Raw genomic sequence first — 18,154 nt, 5'->3', positions numbered from 1 at the left:
TACATTTGAGAGGGAAAGTCTTTCGTTGTGACTAGGTTGATTTTTTGGGGTGTTTTTTTTTTTTTGGGGGGGGGGCTTCTCTTTGAAATAATTCCTTTTGTTTCAGGTTTAAAATTTCCATTTTATTTCTACATGGAGACAAGAGACTTAAACTCCCCCATAGTGGGGAATCAGTCAGGGTTTTTCTTCTATTTAGAAACCTTTGACCCATCCCTCCCCTGTTCAGTGAATAGAAATGGCAAGGCAACTTGTGCTGAGGGTGACTACAGATCTGCTCTCCATGTAGCTCATGAAGTGAACCTGCAGGGGAGAGGGTTTCAGGAGTCCCGCTTATGGAAAAAATGCTTTTAAAGTATTTCTGTGCAAAAGAGAGCCTTTCTTGTACCCCTGAGTATATATTAATTGGTTATAATCCTTAGTTTTGAGGCACATAATTATTCACACAGCAGCACGTGATGGATTCACAGGTACAGTTACAATTTCTTTGTACTGGCAAGCAGCCTTTTCTGAGGGACAGCGAGGACTTTTTTGTGTAAAGCTCCAAGTTCTATAATTAGTTGTATAGTAAAGGATTCAGATAAGTGGCAGAACATATACAAGTGCTTAGAAGTTTCACCAGCTAGCCTTTAAGTTGTCTGCCTGGATATGTCATTACTGTAAGTGGTTTAATATCTATTTGCATTTCTTTTGTTTTCTTCCAGATCATTACTAAATACATTTATGAACTACTGCAGAAGGAATGCCACTTGAAGAAAGTAACTCTCCCAGTAAGTAATATTTTATTTTTTCCTGGGTATTATTATATTTTTTTTTTCATCTGCAAGAAGGGGGTTCATCTGCCTGCAGTCGAGGGTTCAGATAAAGGCAAGGTGTGCCAAGGCTCTGTGCAGGGCATTCTCTCAGGACGCTGCCTTTGCATGCAGCATATGCTTGCATCTGGAGACGGTGTTCCACCTCACTTCTCGCATGTTTGATTTCTCCAGCTGAGCCTTCTTTGCCTTACCAGATTGCAGAATTTTCAAAATGTGGTAGTTTTTGATAGAGGAACCATAAGCTTTCTGAGGAGTATTTGTGAATGTTTTGTGACCTCTGCAGCTGAACGTAGAGAATAAACATGCTTTTACAGGCAGAGGAATAAACTTAAATCGATTTTCAGTAAACTACTCCCAAGTCTTTTTCTGAAAACACACTTTTTCAGTAACTTGTAACATGTATGTAATATAAGGTGCTGCTGCAGCATCTTATTTGTTTAGAGAAAATATTTGATCAAGCCTTGGAAGTGATGAAGCATTCCCCAAAGAACACATATGAGTGTTTGTGAATACTTGCAATACTGTGATGATGTGTAGCTATTTTTGTACTCTATACTGGAACGTGTAGGGGAGACTGTAGTGTGCCAGGGCTGTGGAGGATGTCCATCATATCATAAAGGATTCTTGTGAATTTTGAGAAGCTTTTGCATTACTGTTGTTCTCAGCCAGTCCTTCTTATTCAGCTGAGGAAAACCCATTTGGGCTAAGGAAGGAAAAAGTCCTTTGCTTTCACAGTTCTGTAACGTTTCACAGTTCCTGTCTCCATTCCTTGAATGTTATTTAGGGAATGTTTTGGTAACATGCCCAAACTACTGAAGGTTCCCCAGCCAGGCTTTCCTAAGTGTCTCTGGGCCAGGCCAGAAGGAGCTGCGCTAGGAGCTCTGAGAAGCAGCCGAAGGGCGATCAGCAGCCCTCCGCCACTCTCCCAGCCTGCTGAGCCATGTGGGCTGCACCAATGCCCCCAGACCTGAGACCGCTTGAGAAAGCATCTACCACTTCAGACTTCTCTGTGTAGACAGAGACGATCAGGTTCACCGTGGCAGTCTGCCCCAGTGCAGTACAAGCTGTGATTCTAACTTCTGTACACAACTAGTTTTCTTTGTTGAGGAAGTTTTGGTCCAGGGAGTACTTCCAATGGGTGATGTGTTGAAAGACCTCCTCAAGCCATGTCACCCTCCCTCTGAAGCCAGGAAGCTGTCATTTATAAACTCTCAACTGCCTGCATTTTGAGGCTACGGAACTTTCTTTGAAGGTTCTTTGCAGAAAGGAATATGCATGTAATTAGTGTGATAGTAATGCTGATCTGTGAGCTTCAAAACGAGATGAATGAACTTGGAGTAAGTATCACAATACCTCCATCACCTCTGTCACACAAGTGGGGACTCATCTGCACGGCTGTGAGATTTGGGTGTCTGGCCTGGGAGAAAAATGACTCTGTCTAGCTCCCACTGTTGCATTAATCTGTGTTTACTCTGATTTATAAATTATGTAGTAACCACCAATGTACTGATGCAGTTTGTCAGTAGTACATTTAGGCTATTCTCAAGTGTATTATTTCCAGCTTCTGCAAAGTGTCATAATTTAACTGCACTTGTGGAACAAAGTAAGTACTCGCAAAATCTATGCAGCTGTTTAATCGTGAGCAGTGTGGAAAATTTGTCACAAGGTATGAGCGCCATCCTTTAGTAATGAGTATTATGCGTAGGAAGCCCTCACCACAGTCAGAAATAGGTTATGAAGAGGCCTACAGACATGAGAAAAATGAAACAATGCATGTGGAAGCTGAAAAATTAAAGCTGTCTGAAGATGGAATCACCACTGACAGACTCCAGAGTAACAACACAGAAAAACCTCATTTAAACTAGTAAAGGAAACTGATAGAAGTAATAAGTTTGTAGCAAAAGTTCACTTTCCTGTGCAAATGGGAAAGGTAGGAAAGAGTATAAATGCTGGCAAGTCATGTATAAAAACACTCTAAGATGACCCAAAAGTGAAACTGAGGATCTTGTTACAGTTGTAGAGGCTAATAGTAATAGAGCTGATGAGGCTGATAGATGAACTGCACGCAGAAGGAATGCTCAGCTCCAATAAGAAAATCTCACATAATTATTTCGAATATTATTTGTCCAGTTTCCACACTTGATTATTATTAATGTATTTTTTTTAAGCAGGTTATAATTCTGAAGAACTGTCTGTAATTTCACTTTATCAGTAGAGGAGATCTTAGGACAAACTGATGTATCTTACAATAATCAAATTCCAGGATGAGATGGTTTTTAAGTTCTGTAAGTAGTCAAATACGAAGCTGCAGAACAACCAACTAGTATGTAACTTACTGCTGGAATCAGCTATTTTCATTAGAGAAATGGGAAAAGATGTGATGGTCTTTGAAAGGCCTCCAGGAGTGATTTGTCGTGATTCCTCTGTATCAGGAGGGAATGATGTATTGGGGGGAAAGTCAGTACAGGTTTCTTTTTTAAAAACCTGTCAGAAGGCATTGAAGGAGTCAGAGATCACATGAAAAAGAAAGATCTGGTCGGGAAAAGTACATGGCTTTCCAACAAGCTGCCAAGAGGTGTACCAAATATTTTTGTAAAGCATAGGATTTATAACTCCCTTATAACTTATAAGGGAGTCCTCTTATAAGTTAAGAATTGGTTAAAAGGTAAAAAAGGTGTTCGTATTTTACAGATGAAATCATTTGTTACTGGTGCAGTGTTACTGAGGCCTGCAGTGACATAGCTGTAAATAAAAGGAAAAAAGGAATTAACAGAAACTAACAAACTTTGCTGTTTTCTCTAAGTTATTCAGAATATTAAATCTGAAGCTGATTGCGATGAGTCAGGGAATTATTTCATAATCCTGAATGATTGGATGATAAAATGACATGAGATTCAATTATGGTAAATGTGAAATTATGGGGAAAATAACTCACTGTAAACACAATGGTGGCCTCTAAATGAGCTGTTACAACTCAGGAAGGAGCTTGGAGTGATTGTGAATAGTTCTCTGAGAACATCAGTTAGTGCTCAATGGCAGTCAAAAACCCTCAAAGCAAATAGGATGTTAGGAATTATGAGGTGTTGAGAACAAAACAGAAAAACATCATCGTTCCACTCATTATGTGGGCCTTCATCTTGAACACTGCATGGAGTCTGGACACCATATCAAAAAGGATATGAAGAATTAAAAAAAAATACAGAGGAGGGTTACAAGGATGATCACAGGCATGAAATGCTTTTCAGACAAAGAAAGATTAGACAAAGATTCTTCAGCTTGGAAAATAGATGACTGAGGAAGGAATACGACAAATCTATAAAATCATGAAAGGTGTAGAGAAGATGAATAGGGAAAGGTTTTTCACTTTTTTCATAATAGAGAAGCTAAGGGGCATCAAGTTTAAATTATCAGGCAGGAGATCTCTACTGAAAGAGGCAGTACTATTTCATATACGTCCCAATTATATGGTGGAACTCATTGCTGCAGAATACTATCAAGGAGAGAGGTATAAATGCATTCAAAAAACCCCGTTTGACAATACGCAGGTGGGATAGGTGCATGGAACTATGGTACCTGCTTGTCCACTTATCAACTCTGGCTCGGGATTGTCCAGAGTTACTGTTTGCCCAACCCAGGGAAGAGTCACTCCATAAGCACCCTGGTCTCATGCTGCTCCCCGAAGCAGCTTGCCAGCTGTCAGAAACAAGGTGCTGGACCTTGATTGGACCAAGATGGCCCTTACAAATATGTTGTTATCATATGAACATTTTTGAGGTGCATACGAAAACATGGTTTTTCTGTACTTTGTCACAGGTGATGAGAAAGTTGGTGTATTCACCTTCCTTTCTCTGTCAGCTGATAATGAAGTAGGTGGTGTAATGATGTTTGAATATATGAAATGTGTTTCAGGACTGTCTTAAATGGAGTACTTTTTTTGTTTTCTTCCCTGCCCCAGCATAATTTTAGTAGTTACAGAAATGCTATGCTTCAGAGGTTTAGGATGACAGCATTTCATGTTCTCTCACTGTTCTTAATTTCACCCTCGTGCGCAAAGTCCAACTCGCTGTCTTTATTTTGCTTTCTCAGGTGGCAGCTTCAGTTTTGGACACAATTGTTTGTAAATCCCTTTTCAGATATGAAAATAAGAGCCGTCTGGAAATCAGGAAAGCTTGCCTATTATTTTGTCATGTCAGCATCTCTGACAACACATAAATCTAAACATTTTTTCCTACGCAGGGAGGCTGGGGTGCATCCTGCATTAATGGTACTGTAAAGTACTGTAGCTGTCTTAGTGTTCAACATACACTACTGGACTTGAAAATTTAAATTAAGAGATCCATATTCAGGGAGAAGCCGTTCAATTATTTCTTTTAGATTTCTCATTTTGTGCTCCATTGAAGGTTATATTATGAATATAAAGAAGACTGCAATTTTTTTATCCAGATGAAGTCTTTGTATTTCTCTAGTTTTAATGGCATAATCAGTGATTGATCTTTGCTGTTCTTTAGCTGTTGAGGACAAATAGAGGGTGCTTCTGAATTAAGTGCATCTTTAACGGCTTCTGGGAAGGCTTGAGATGGAAGTTTAAATAATTACTAAATGTTTTATTGACAATGGCATTGAAAGGTCTCACTTTGCAAAATCTTCTAACTTACCAATGCTTTGCTCTTTCAGTTCAATAGGTAAAACCTCACTCAGTAGTTCTCTTGATCTACTAGACAGCCAAGAACTATTTTTCTTTGAGAAACAACAGTCTGTTAGCTCCACTGCGTGTTCCTTTTGGCTATTTTATTACCTAAGACTAGTCAATATTCATTTTGTAAAAATACCACCGATTTTATGTTTAAGTTAGTTGTGGTAATGACCAAATGCTAATTAGCTGCCTGTAATATTGATCATCAGTTTTGATTTTTTGCAATTTTGAGTGAAAAATTATAAATCAGGATATTCAATATTGTGAAGACTGTAACATAAGGGAGTTAGCAAGCTTTATGCAGAACCACGTAACAGAAGACATTCTTATCTTGCGAAGCAAATGAGCAGTTTTCTCTCTCCACCAGCTGCTCACAATTCTCACAATCTTTTCAAGTCTTTTCAGTTTCGATTCCATTTATTTGCCATGTTCTTTCCTCCAGTCGCAAACAAATTACACCTGTTCACTTGTTAGTAGGCTCTAGGCTCATAATTTTTATTGTGTTTCTTAACTGGAATAAGGAATATAGTGGGGGTTTTTTTCCCTCTAAAAATTTAATATTCAATGTTAAAAACTTCCAGTGTACAAAATAAAAGACCCCTAGAGCCTACTCAGGTCTCGTGCATCTTGGGTTGGTAATGGCTGCGAAATGAAAATTAGGTCAATGTCAGTGTGGTGTGGCATGAATGTCAGTAAGATTAGATTTCAAGTATAGTTTGATCTTACCCTATATATTGGTGGCAGCTGTGCAAAATACAGACTAGTATGCTGCTGAAATACTCTATAGACTGGTACTACTGTATGAGGTGATAGCTCATTTGAGACAGAACACATATGGAAAAAGTAATTCACTGTTTGAAAACCTTAAAAACATCATAATATATGTAGAGTGCTTAACTCAGAGAATTCACTGTAACTGCATACATTCATAAAACTTAAGGTATAGTTGTGTGTTGGAAAAATAAATCTGAGGAAAGGAAAATTAAGCTTCAAACAGTACTTTTAAAGCGCAAGTTATCAGCAGAATTTAGATTCTTTCGACATTCCTAGCTGCAGATTATTGGAAGATTGTTATTGCCTCTGAATAACAATGCTGAATTTTTAAATTGAACTAATTGAAGTTCAGGATGTTACTGTATTTATTCAATTTCTGTTTAAATAAAGGATCAGAAGTAAGTGTTTATGAGTAGGTCCAGAAGAGAAGGTGGCTAATAAATACAAATTACTTTATGCAGACTCAGTGTGTCTAGCATTAAATGTTATTCTACGCTGATTTGTCAATAAAGTAAGGTTGTGCAGAGTGACCTTTATGTGCATTCTTTAGTGAAAGCTTGATCTAATGAATTACTACTGTCTGAAGATGAATTAGCGAGAAGGAAAGCTTCTAAATGTGATAAATTTGAGGAAGAGGATCAAGAGTTATTTTTCATGATCTTGGTAGATGATTTTAACTTTTTTCAATTAATGTACTTCCAGAGGTGTGACCTGCTTATATCTTATAGTACATGTAGAACATATGATTATTAAGTGCCAGTATTTCCTAAATACTAAACAAAAAATTAGTTATAAATAGTAAAACATACAGGTAAGTTATGTCTTTGTCTGAAATACAAATTCACAATGTTTTTTTTCTTAATTACAGTATCATAAGTATTCAGTTTACTTGCAAAAGTCAATTGCATCTTGCCAAGTACTGTCTGAGGTTGTGTTGTATGGCTTTTTACCTAAGCCATGTTACATGTTAAGGTGTGCCGCTTCAGAAGCAGCCACACGATCTGACCGCAGCCCCAGAATGGTGCCTGTTGTACTTACATTCCAAACTCTTCTCAACTTTTTTTTTTTTACCATGTTTCCTATTTTTGCACAGAGTGTGGAAGAATATAAGTATGTTTCCCAATGCAGAAAGTGCAAGCTATGGCACATGAGAAGTTACATCAGTTTGGAGCATGGAATAAAGTCTTAAGTGCTATGGCAGATGCTGAAGAGAGATGTGGCTGTTTTTCCAGTCAGCAATTCCTTTTGTTCAAGCAGCCTCATTGACTTCATAAAAAAAATATTTGGTAGGATTTGCATTAAAAAAAATAGGGAGATCCATGCTGAACTGATTTTTCCTGAAGGTCATGGGGTGTGGAGTACCGTAGGACGGGGAGATGTGCTTGCTCTGTTTGTCCTTTTCTATGTATCTGTATGGTAGAAAGGAAAGAATGAGTAGGCATGACCTTTTTTTCTGCTCTCATGGTGTTTACACCAGCACAGTTCTTTTACCTTGAGCCAGGGTTGCTAAACCAAGCGTAGACCTCTTTCATAGAACATATGTTTTTATGGAACAAAAAGTGCCACTTTGATACCCAGTAAACCATAGGCTAATTCCAGGTTCTGTCCCTGCTCTAGAGAGCAAAGCTGGTTGTGGGTCTGTTCCTACAGCAGAGTAACTTAGCGTTGACCCAGATGCAGGACTCTTAATGAACCTATTATTTAGACCCAAATTGGGTTTCTATATTTTTATTAGACCGATCCTATTAAATTTATAATAAGAGAAATTTACAATGCTGGTTCCTACATGGCTTATTGGGTATTTATGTTGAAGTGGCTGAGATGGAACTCTCCAGGATTTTTTTCATATTATGTAAGAATTTTATTGTTGCTTCAGGCATATCAGAGGTGACAAATTACTTGATTCTCCGCCTGCCCCACATTGTTCTTTTATAGACTTTCTTGTTTGCCAGTAAATTTCTGTAAACAGCTGATGTTTCAAAGCTTTAGCATACTTTTTACCCCTTTTTTTTAATTTAAAAATCCCTTGGTTTACTGTTTTAAACTGTGGTGTGTTTTTACATTTCAGTATTACATTGCACAGATACCAGCTTAAGTTTTACATTTATTTAGTACTGGGCACATATTAGTCCTTACAACGTTCATACAAATAGTTGTTAAATGGTGAAAGTGTTTATATCAATGTGGAGCCTAACTTTATAACTACAGATGTTCTTTTAAAAAAATTTATGGATGCATACATGTGCATGTTGTCTGTAATTGCAGGTTGATGCAACTGAGAGTGAACCAAAGAGCTTTATCTTTATGAGTGAAGATGCATTAACAAATCCTGACAAGTTGTTGGTCCTAATTCATGGCAATGGTGTTGTCAGAGCAGGTCAGTGGGCTAGGAGACTTATAATTAACGAAGATCTGGACAGCGGCACGCAGATACCATATATAAAGAGAGCTATTGAGGTAAGTGACAGTGCATATATGTGTGGCTGTGTGTGCGTATGCATGTGTGTGTGTGCGCTAGTGTATGAAGAGCTGTGAATCTGCAGTTTTAATTTGTTATTCACTCTTCAGTATTTCCCTGTATTTTATTTATGGTGGGAATACTTGCTTTCCGCGCACACCCCACCCCACCCCCAAACTTTTTTCTAATGGAACCAAGTTTCTTCCTTATAGTAAAAAAAAAATTAGTTTTATGTCATGTTGTTGTGGCAGCACTGCCATGTAGTTTAATATGGCAGCTAACGTGACAAGAGCCCTTAGCAGGCGATGAGATGCAATAGAAGGCACTACAGAAATTTGTTATGATTTGAAGTGTTTTCTTTTACATTTCATTAAATTTGTACGTATTCTCACTCAACGTCTGTTGTAATCTCATGATAACATGAGCTTTCATAGTAACAGCAGGCTTTTTTGCTAGGCTTGTACTGAATTTATTAGAGGCACAGTCTTTTTCAGTTTTGCACTGAATACTGATTCATTCTGATTCACCTATCAATACTTGGCAGTAAAAAACATTTACATTTTATGGACACTATTTTGTTACATTTACATCTATGTGAGAGACAATGCACAATTTGTGTAATGTTTTTAACGCTGGAACTTTGTAGGTGTAATTAATCTCTTGCTTTCTGCTTACCTAACTGCTTCTTGTAGTAAACATTAGAAAAGCCTATTTAAGACTCACCATTTCTATTATATTTACCAAGTTCAGCTAATGTTCTACTCTGAATATCAGTGTTGTCACTGTGATTGTTACATGATCTGCTAAAAGAAGTTTCATTTTTTGCAGTTGGCTGTGAAGTATTCAGTATAGAAAATGGTTCTGTTCAAACGTTTTCTTTTTTTTTTTAGTAAAGCAGAGAAGGAAAACATATTAAAATGTTAGGCTATTAAGTTACTTTGTTTTGTATAATTCACTGAGAAAGCACCAGACTACTCTTTGTGTGTGGAAGAAGGAACCTAGTCTTGAGAAAAGTGATGCTTGCCTTCTAACATGAAGTTGTTGTTCATTTTAAATCAAGGCTCGGAGATAGAACAAGAAGTGCTTTAGGATTTTTGAATGTAATATATGTGTATGGTGGGTCCAGCGTAGGAGGTTAATTTCTAGAGCTCAAGTTCCAAAACCTTTCCGAAGAAACCCAAAGAGCTGTAGCTACTTAAATTTTCATAGCAGGGCTTACATGCCTGCATTTTTGTTCTTTCCTAGAGATGCTACTGTCTTGGCTGACATGAGAGGCTGAGTACTGAAAGCTAGGGTGCTATCCCTAAATTAAGAGATAATCTTTAAGAGACTATTTTTAGTAGAGAAGAGTTACAGATCTTTTTCCTGTTTTGTTATTTTTGTTTAATTATGCAATCATTGTGCCAGCTTGACAGAGACCAGACCTCTGTTCCCTCAAATGGTTATTATACTTAAAAACAGGTTATGTATTTCTGCATTTTGAATGCTGCTTTAAAAAAACATGGGAAAAAACCCAAAGCATTTGATAAGAGAATATATTTTTTAAAGAATGTAATCATTCCATCACATTGGGACATCAGACTTTGTGCTCTTATCTTTTGACTTCCTTCTTTCTTATCATGGTTTTTAAATTCAGAGTTCTCTTTAGTTGAGTAATTTCACCCAGAGTAAAATGCCCTTTCCCTTTTTGTGCATCTTAAAATTCTGGTAAATGCACTACGTGTTTAGAACACATACTATTTGCAATGGTTTTTTTCATGCAAAATGAAGATTAGATCATATTCAATTGTATTATATTAAATATGTTGCTATTTTTTGTATCCTGTACTCACTGTAGGGGAATTGGATGTATATCTGGTTAGATAAAGCAATATTTTATGGAAGGCAAACCCCACTGAAGGTATTTGGAATCATTATGTTATGACTAAAAGGAGAATACAGATAGTTACATGCTGGTTCCATGCCTACTTCACCCACAGATTGTATAAATTACTCTTCCAAATGCAGGAAATTATGGTAGGGTGGGGTTTTAGTAGAGTGAGTATAAGGACTCCAATTTTAAATAATAATAATAATAATAATAATGGTAATAATAATAATAATAATGATGATGATGATGATGATGCATCATTTTCTGGTGTTCAGTCCTCTAGTAGATTTACGCACTTCTGTCTCTTATGAAATGAAAGTAACTGGCCTAGACAGTAAATGGCCTGAATGAAAATTGTGATAACTCCTCATGCAACGTTGCCAGTTTGAAGTAAGGAATTATTTGCCTTGGTCTTCCAGTGTTTCTTCTAAGAAGAGGTCTTGAATGAAACCAGCAGACCTTATCAAAGTATAAGATTACAGTGCTGATGACAGGAGAACATGGATATTTTTTTTTTTCTGATAGACTATGTCAATTTGAGCTGGATAGTAGTCTCTAGGATTTGAAAATTCCACTGATCTGTTGTGGGTGTGAAACATATGCAGGCAGCTTAAAACATTTGCCGGAGACAAGGTTTTCATTTAAAAAAAAAAAAAATTGCAAAAGTAGTTCTTAAATGTCTTTTGTGCAGAAACTAGTTCAGAAATATTACCTCTACTTTCCTTAAAACAAAACCAAACAGACAGACAAGCAAAACCCTCTAGGTGGGTCAAAACTGCATCTTCTTCTGCACTGCTTTTCTCTGTGAAGATTGAGGAGATTACCACAAGCAAGTTTCAGTTCATTTCTTGGAAAAACTGAAAACAGGAGTGCAGAACGGGAGTTACCAGTGAGCAGTGGATTGAGCAGGGTGAACTGATACCGCTCTCCTAACCAGGAAGTTAAGGGAAAAAAGGAAAGTGTTTCTCTCTGGTACAATACTTTCAAGGAAAAAAAATAAAACTTTTCTCTTTAAGCATGTGTGGAATAAGAAAACAACGTAAAGACTTAAAATTTGTTATGCTTCTAGTGGCTTGGGGCTGACACACATTGGAAAGAAAAGATCCAAGGAGAAATATCTTGGTGGGAATTTGAGCAGCTAGAAATGTGTTTTTTCTTTTCATCTGGGTGGTTCCTGTGGGTAATGCTGCTCCTTCCATCTTCTGTATCAACCTCTGTTGTGTAGATTCAATCTTTTGCATAATAGGTATTTGGACTAGTTACAAGCTTTTATATGAGGAGGTAAGATTATGTTAGTTCAGAAATTCAAACTTGATAGTGTAAAAGAGATTTTGAAATATAAAAAGGGGAGAACAAACAAGCAACTAGATAGAGAACAGATTGTAGGAAAAGGAGGAGGGAGAAAAGTGTGTACAATGTGAGAGACAGATATGTGTAAATACGTTAAAACACGGTAGGAAAAGACCTACTTTAGAAAAACAAGTATGAAAAAGGCAAATGTGATCATATAAAGCAGTAAGACTGTATCAAAAGCTTAATTACAATAAAAAAACCACCATATTATAAAGATATTTAAAACAAAAGGAGGTGGCAGTTTCCTATAAATGTGGTATGAAATAAATACTGCATAGGTTTGTTGTTTTGTTGAAACTGGAGTTTTCTACTGAAACTTTCTGCAGTGGGAAATAGTGATTTTTGACAGCAGCAGTCATCAGACATGTGAGAGACTGAAGTTCAAGTCCCTCCCCTGGGAATAAGGGACTTTTCCGTTTATAATGATAATCCCACACAGAAGCTATTCCACATTTTTATAAATACATGCATGTAAATTAGAAGAGGAATTTTGATCTCGTCTCTTCTGCGTTTTGTGTAAATTCCTCATTGACTGTCCATAGAGTCAGGCACCTCTCAGATGGCAGTGATGGAAGCAGCTCCAGGAGGAGATGGTCAAAGACAGAGGTAAATTCTTTAATTCTGTGGTGAGGGCAGTTACTTGGGGCATCAAGAATTAAGGATTTTCATTCCTGGTTTGATTTAGGTACTTCAGGGGCTCCTGTGTTCCCTATGGTGACCTTGGTCAGTGGGCTCCTTAGGAGGAGGAGGTTATGAGGAGGTATGCTTCCCTGGTACATTGCCGAGTGGTTACAGTGTGGATGGTCACCAAGAGGTTGGGTTGGGACATGTCTTCATGATACCAGTGATATGGAGGAACAGGCATGGAGGGGTGCAAAAGTTGGCGACTGCTTCCTGCAATAGCGTTCCTTCTGTAGGGGTTGGAGAAGCAGATTCAGGGCTTTAAAGTCTCCTGAGTGTTAGGCAAGGGGAAGTGGAAAGTGGTCTTCTTACGGAGGTAGTTTGTTCCTGGGGAAATGGGACCTCAGCTTACCCACATTTGGACATGGGGAAGAATTTTGGAGTGCTTTTCTCTTTGATACCTTTCCTCCCAGGTGTGAAGAGGACATCAGCACAAGCACAACGAAATTGTTGTTTTCTGCATCTTTAGGATTTCAGCACATTTGTTACCTAAGATAGCTGTGGTCCCAAGGATGCTAATAAAATTCAACCACACCAACTGTCAGTAATTTGATTTTTATTTAAAAACTATTATTAATTTTTTTAAAACCATCCAAGACTCATTGCCTGGTTTCTAATTCAGTGCACTCTAAGATAGCTTAGATATTTTTATTGTTACTTAAAGGAGTATTAGTACTTGACATAGGGTTAATAGCAGCAGAGAAACAGCTTCTTCAAAGAACCTGGATGAGTTTTTCAGAAGAAATGCAGCAGCACCCAAAAATCTGACGTTTCCATGAACAAATGAAAAGAAGGTTTGTATGAGATGGTCATCAGCTGCGGAAATCTTTCTTTAGTGGCTTATAAAACATGATTTTTGGCTTCAGTTTTTTCTTGTGTTTATTCTACTCTTCTTACTGCATTTTCTTAACAATTCCTGTTTTTAAGAATAATTTTTGGTCAGAATATTGGGTTTATTCACTCATACTGATCAGGTTGGCAGTCTTTACTGAGACTTGCTGAGGGCGCTTACTTCAGCATGCAGTAAGATATCATTAGTTTTGTGACTCAGTTGAATGGAATGGGGTCATTCAGTGTAACAGTAGTAAACATACTCGACATAGATTTTATGTGATTTAGCAGCTTTACTGGTTAGTAACTGGTATGATAACACATTTCAATCTCTCCATTTTGTAAAAACCAGCCAGTTTCAAAGGTCATTATTTACACATTTTTGTCAAGAAGATATGCTTTGTTTAAGCTACACTAACAAGAATCCTTGCTGAAAAACTTTTTATCTCGCTGTTTAGCATAGAATATCTTGTTAGACAGCATCCTTTTCATTCTAGTGGTCATATTGTTGGAACCTAAGATTTAAAATTTTGTCTTACAGTTTATGATTGCTTAACATAATTTCAGTAAGGTGAGCAACTGACACTTCCTGGAAAACAAACAAACAAACAAACAAAAAACCCAAGCAGAGCTGACACGGACTGCAATTACAGTTCCTCTGCAGAATACTAGTATTTATGTATCTTTTATGTCTCCTAAGTATATTACTGCAGAAAGTTGCTAAAATGCTTCATTTATTTATTAACAGTCAGTTTTAGGGACAGAGTAATCATAGTCTTATTTGGGCATTCTAATGTATTACTCAAAGTAAAATTTCACTAAAATGGACAGTGGGGTGCTATGTTGTTTTCTTTCAAATATTAATTTTCTGACTTCAGTATATGTATTTGTTTTACTCATTCTGTTAGATCAAACATTGCTTATAAACTACTTCTTAGTGGAGAAAACTTGTATTTAGAAGTCTACTTTTGTGGGGACAATATTAAGCAAACTTAGGTTGCATAGCTGATTGGATGATCTTTTGAGATCTTTCTAAAAATACAAACACAAATTAAAATGTATTACTAAAGAATTTTTTCACATATTATTGGCATAAAATACACCATACTCTGAAGAGTAGTAGTAATAAATTTAAAAACCAATTTATTTAATTCCTTCTAAAACATTTCATGGGGAATTGATAATCTCTCAAATACTGATTTGAAATACTGATCACCAGGCAAATAGAAGGAAAAGTCACACAGTTTGTTGAGGGCAATATGAATTGATCACAGAATGCATAATAATAATACATAGTAACCTGTATAGGAGTTAATAATTACTAAGTCAGAAATTCAAGGAAAGGTTAAAAGCTCAGAGTAATGTTGAACTGACAGGGTATATAAGCCCACACCAGCCCCCATGCCAGCAAAGGAAAACAATGAGATGACAGCTCTACTGTTTGGAGAGAGGTTGCTAACGACAGCTTATTCCTTTATGATTTCAACTCTTGACAGAAGACAGGTCTGCTTGTTGCATCATGGCAGATGTATCATTACCTTCTGGCCCTGTCATGACTGAACTGGAAAAAAACCCACTTGCAGTTCTGAAAATCCAATTACCCTTTGGAATTTAGTGCATCCTTTCCAAGAGACGTGTTACCGCTTTTGTATTAATTGCGTGCATTACTTTCTTAGGGTTTTCTGTGCCACGTTGATTTGATAATGTAGAGATATTTACAGATTGCTTTGTCTTCCTTTATTCTGTTGGTCGTGATATTTTAGAACCCTGTAGCACCTTGAGTTAGTTTACTCTTTGTCACCGACCTAAGAAAATCACTGTTCAAGATACTTGGGTAGATGTGGCTTGGAAATCTCTTTTTTTTCCTCCCAAACCGTTTGAGCATTGTTTTCACTGGCTGAGTACGGGGTTAAGAACACACACTGAATATTTAAAATAATCACGATCATTTAAGAAGCAAAGTTTAATATGAGTATAAATGGCCTTTTTATCATATGCATATAAGGATTTTCCTTCCACCCCCCACCCCCACCCCCCTGCTCAACTTGTTGGATACCTAACAGTGACTCTGGAGACTTAGAAAAGAGTAAGAGGGGGTGTGGATTTTTGAAAGTATGTCAAAAGCCTTGGGGTTTGGGTATGATCGGAATTTCAATAGAGGTTGAGATGAGTTTAAATGCATAGAAGGCGAACATAAAAATCTTGTTTAATTTCTGTCATGTTGTTCTTTTTTTAGTCACTCTGATGTCTTTTTCAAATCTGCTTTTCTCTCAAGCTTTGTGGTACTATATCCAAGATCTGGTTTTTTTTTTCCTCTTTGTATTTCGTTTTAACTGCTGATCCCTTTTCTGTGGTGCTTCTGCCTTTAATATCAGCTGAAGCGGTCTGAATTGCTGAATCAAAGCCGTTTTGGGAGAGAGACAGTGTTTAAGATTGTGCAGGGTGAGATTCTCTGGGTAGAAGGTAACACTTCCTGCAGTTATAATCAATGCACTTGACACTTTCAAAGGCAGGAGAAGCCATGACTTGCTCAGGGGTTAAACTTTTTAAATAACTTCCCTTGGGAAAAACGCCATCAATAAAATGGAATAATTAGTTGAAGATTCTTGAGTAGCCTAGGATTGAAAAGAAAAGATTAGAGATAGGTCAGGTTTGCGCTTCTATTGTATTTTCCATCCCTTTTGTTTTTTAAACTGTGAGCTTTTGTTTAAATGTGTGCAGTATTACAGAATCAGTCTGCTTCAGAAATAGTGTCATCTACTTAAGGCAGTGCATGAATTCTGTAGTGTGTTACTGTCTGAGTAGTCTGATGGTTGTGAGAACTGAGATTAAACTCTACATAAAAAAGTAACTTTAGATTTGCTGGCTTTCTCTTTTCCTACCCATACACTTATTCTGCAAACAGTCATTTTAGCTAACAGAAAACATCTGCAACTTTGAACCTTACTAAATAAGCTTAAAACATAATATATGTTAACTCATTTAAAAAATCAGATTTAAATAGGATTAAATGAACATCCAGTACATAGGGTCATTGATTTCTATAGAGATGAACAGTTTTACTATGAAATTAAATTCATCTCACTTTACATTAATTATGTTTCAGAATTTCAGGTTTCATGAGAAAAAAAATTCCTGACTGTTTTTGTATCATCATTTTTTGTTAAAGCAGCTGTTTTGAAAGGCAAAACCTGACTAAAAATGGTGCTTTCAATACACAATGTAGTATATTCACACCATACAATATATTGATAAATAATGCATGAATGGCTTTGGAATTAAAGATTCGTTACCCTTCCTTAATTATTTACTTATTTGCACTTTTCATTTTTCTTAAAGGAAAGTAAAATCACTGACAGCACTCTGGACAGTAACTGAAGAAGACTTTAGCAAATACGTAATTTGCTAAATCAATGTTTATCAGAAGTACAGCATTCTATTCTGTTTTCTAATAGGTATATTGAAGTGAGATCTGTACCACCGGAACAGATGAGTTTATTTGGTAGGGAATATTCCACATGCAGAGTTTTCACAAAACATACAGCAAGAAAATATTGACTAGTCTCAATTCAGCAGCGTACTACTATTACTGTGTGAAGAAGTTTTGAGGATCTGCCGGTGGCAGGTTGGCTGTGGAACTGTGACCTTTTTAATTGCTCAGAAATTGTGATGAGGCTCTTTCTGTTGTGGTATGGGTCTTCAATATATTGTTTATTTTAAATTTGTGATACACATAGCATTTTAAGAGAAATGGGTAAATACAGTAGTTACTTGTGACTTGGATGTTACTCTGTACAGGCCACTCTGTAAGAATCCTGTTTAGAGGAAAATAAAGTTGTAATCCAGTATTGGTTTGATTCAGAGAATTTGGGTTTGTGGAAGTACGCTAGCTTTGTTGTTACTTATTTGAGAGCAGTGCATAGGTGTAACTATATTTCAGGTGTAGAGCAGTTGTATCTCACATTTCAAGGTGGGATGGTCCAGTAAAGTTGCAGTAGGGCTGCATCTCAGCTCACACAACACCCCCGTGCCTTCACAGGATGATACAATTTAGGATGGAAACTTTGCTGATTGGGTTTTGTGTGTGTGTGTTGATTAACTATATGCTTATCTTACAAGTATGCATCATAAATATACTTGTAAGTATGATCATGGAGCAAAGGTTTTAAAATAATTTCATAGGTTTTGGGGTGACTTTTTCTGTTGGGGTGATCTTCACAATGTTTATATCAATACAGATTTTTGAGAGTGGTACCATGCTAAGTAGAATCTCAGAATTGTTTAGGTTGGAAAAGACCTTTAAGATCTTCAACCATTAACCCAGCACTGCCAAGCCCACCACTAAACCATGTCCCTAAGTGTCACATCTACAGGTCTTTTAAACACTGCCAGGGACGGTGACTCCACCGCCTCCCCGGGCAGCCTGTGCTGATGCCTGACCACCCTTTCTGTGAAGAAACTTTCCCCACTACCCGAGCTAACCCCCCCGTGCAGCTTGGGGCCGTTTCCTCTCGCCCTGTCGCTTGTTCTCCGGGAGCAGCGCCCGACCCCCGCTGCCCGCAGCCCCTGCCAGGCAGCTGTAGGGAGCGACCAGGTCCCCCCTGAGCCCCCTCCTGCCCAGGCTGCCCCCCCCAGCCCCCCAGCCGCCCCCCCAGGCCTGGTGCCCCAGCCCCTGCCCCAGC

The 18,154-nt window shown here is 37.5% G+C and overlaps 1 protein-coding gene across 2 annotated transcripts in view; it reads left to right on the top strand.

The window, feature by feature from the left end:
• The window catches only part of FAM172A (family with sequence similarity 172 member A), a 270,150-nt gene that overhangs the window by 52,608 nt on the left and 199,388 nt on the right, over positions 1–18,154 (top strand). For both annotated transcript variants that reach the window (XM_056323941.1, XM_056323942.1), the window contains 2 exons: positions 702–767; positions 8,545–8,736. In XM_056323941.1, the coding sequence (XP_056179916.1) occupies positions 702–767; positions 8,545–8,736 (258 nt within the window). The remainder of the gene's footprint in view (positions 1–701; positions 768–8,544; positions 8,737–18,154) is intronic.

The sequence above is a fragment of the Falco biarmicus genome, chromosome Z (genome assembly GCF_023638135.1).
Source record: "Falco biarmicus isolate bFalBia1 chromosome Z, bFalBia1.pri, whole genome shotgun sequence".
Classification (NCBI taxonomy): domain Eukaryota; kingdom Metazoa; phylum Chordata; class Aves; order Falconiformes; family Falconidae; genus Falco; species Falco biarmicus.
Note: the sequence above shows the minus strand (reverse complement) of the source record. Positions and strands in the feature narration are given on the sequence as shown.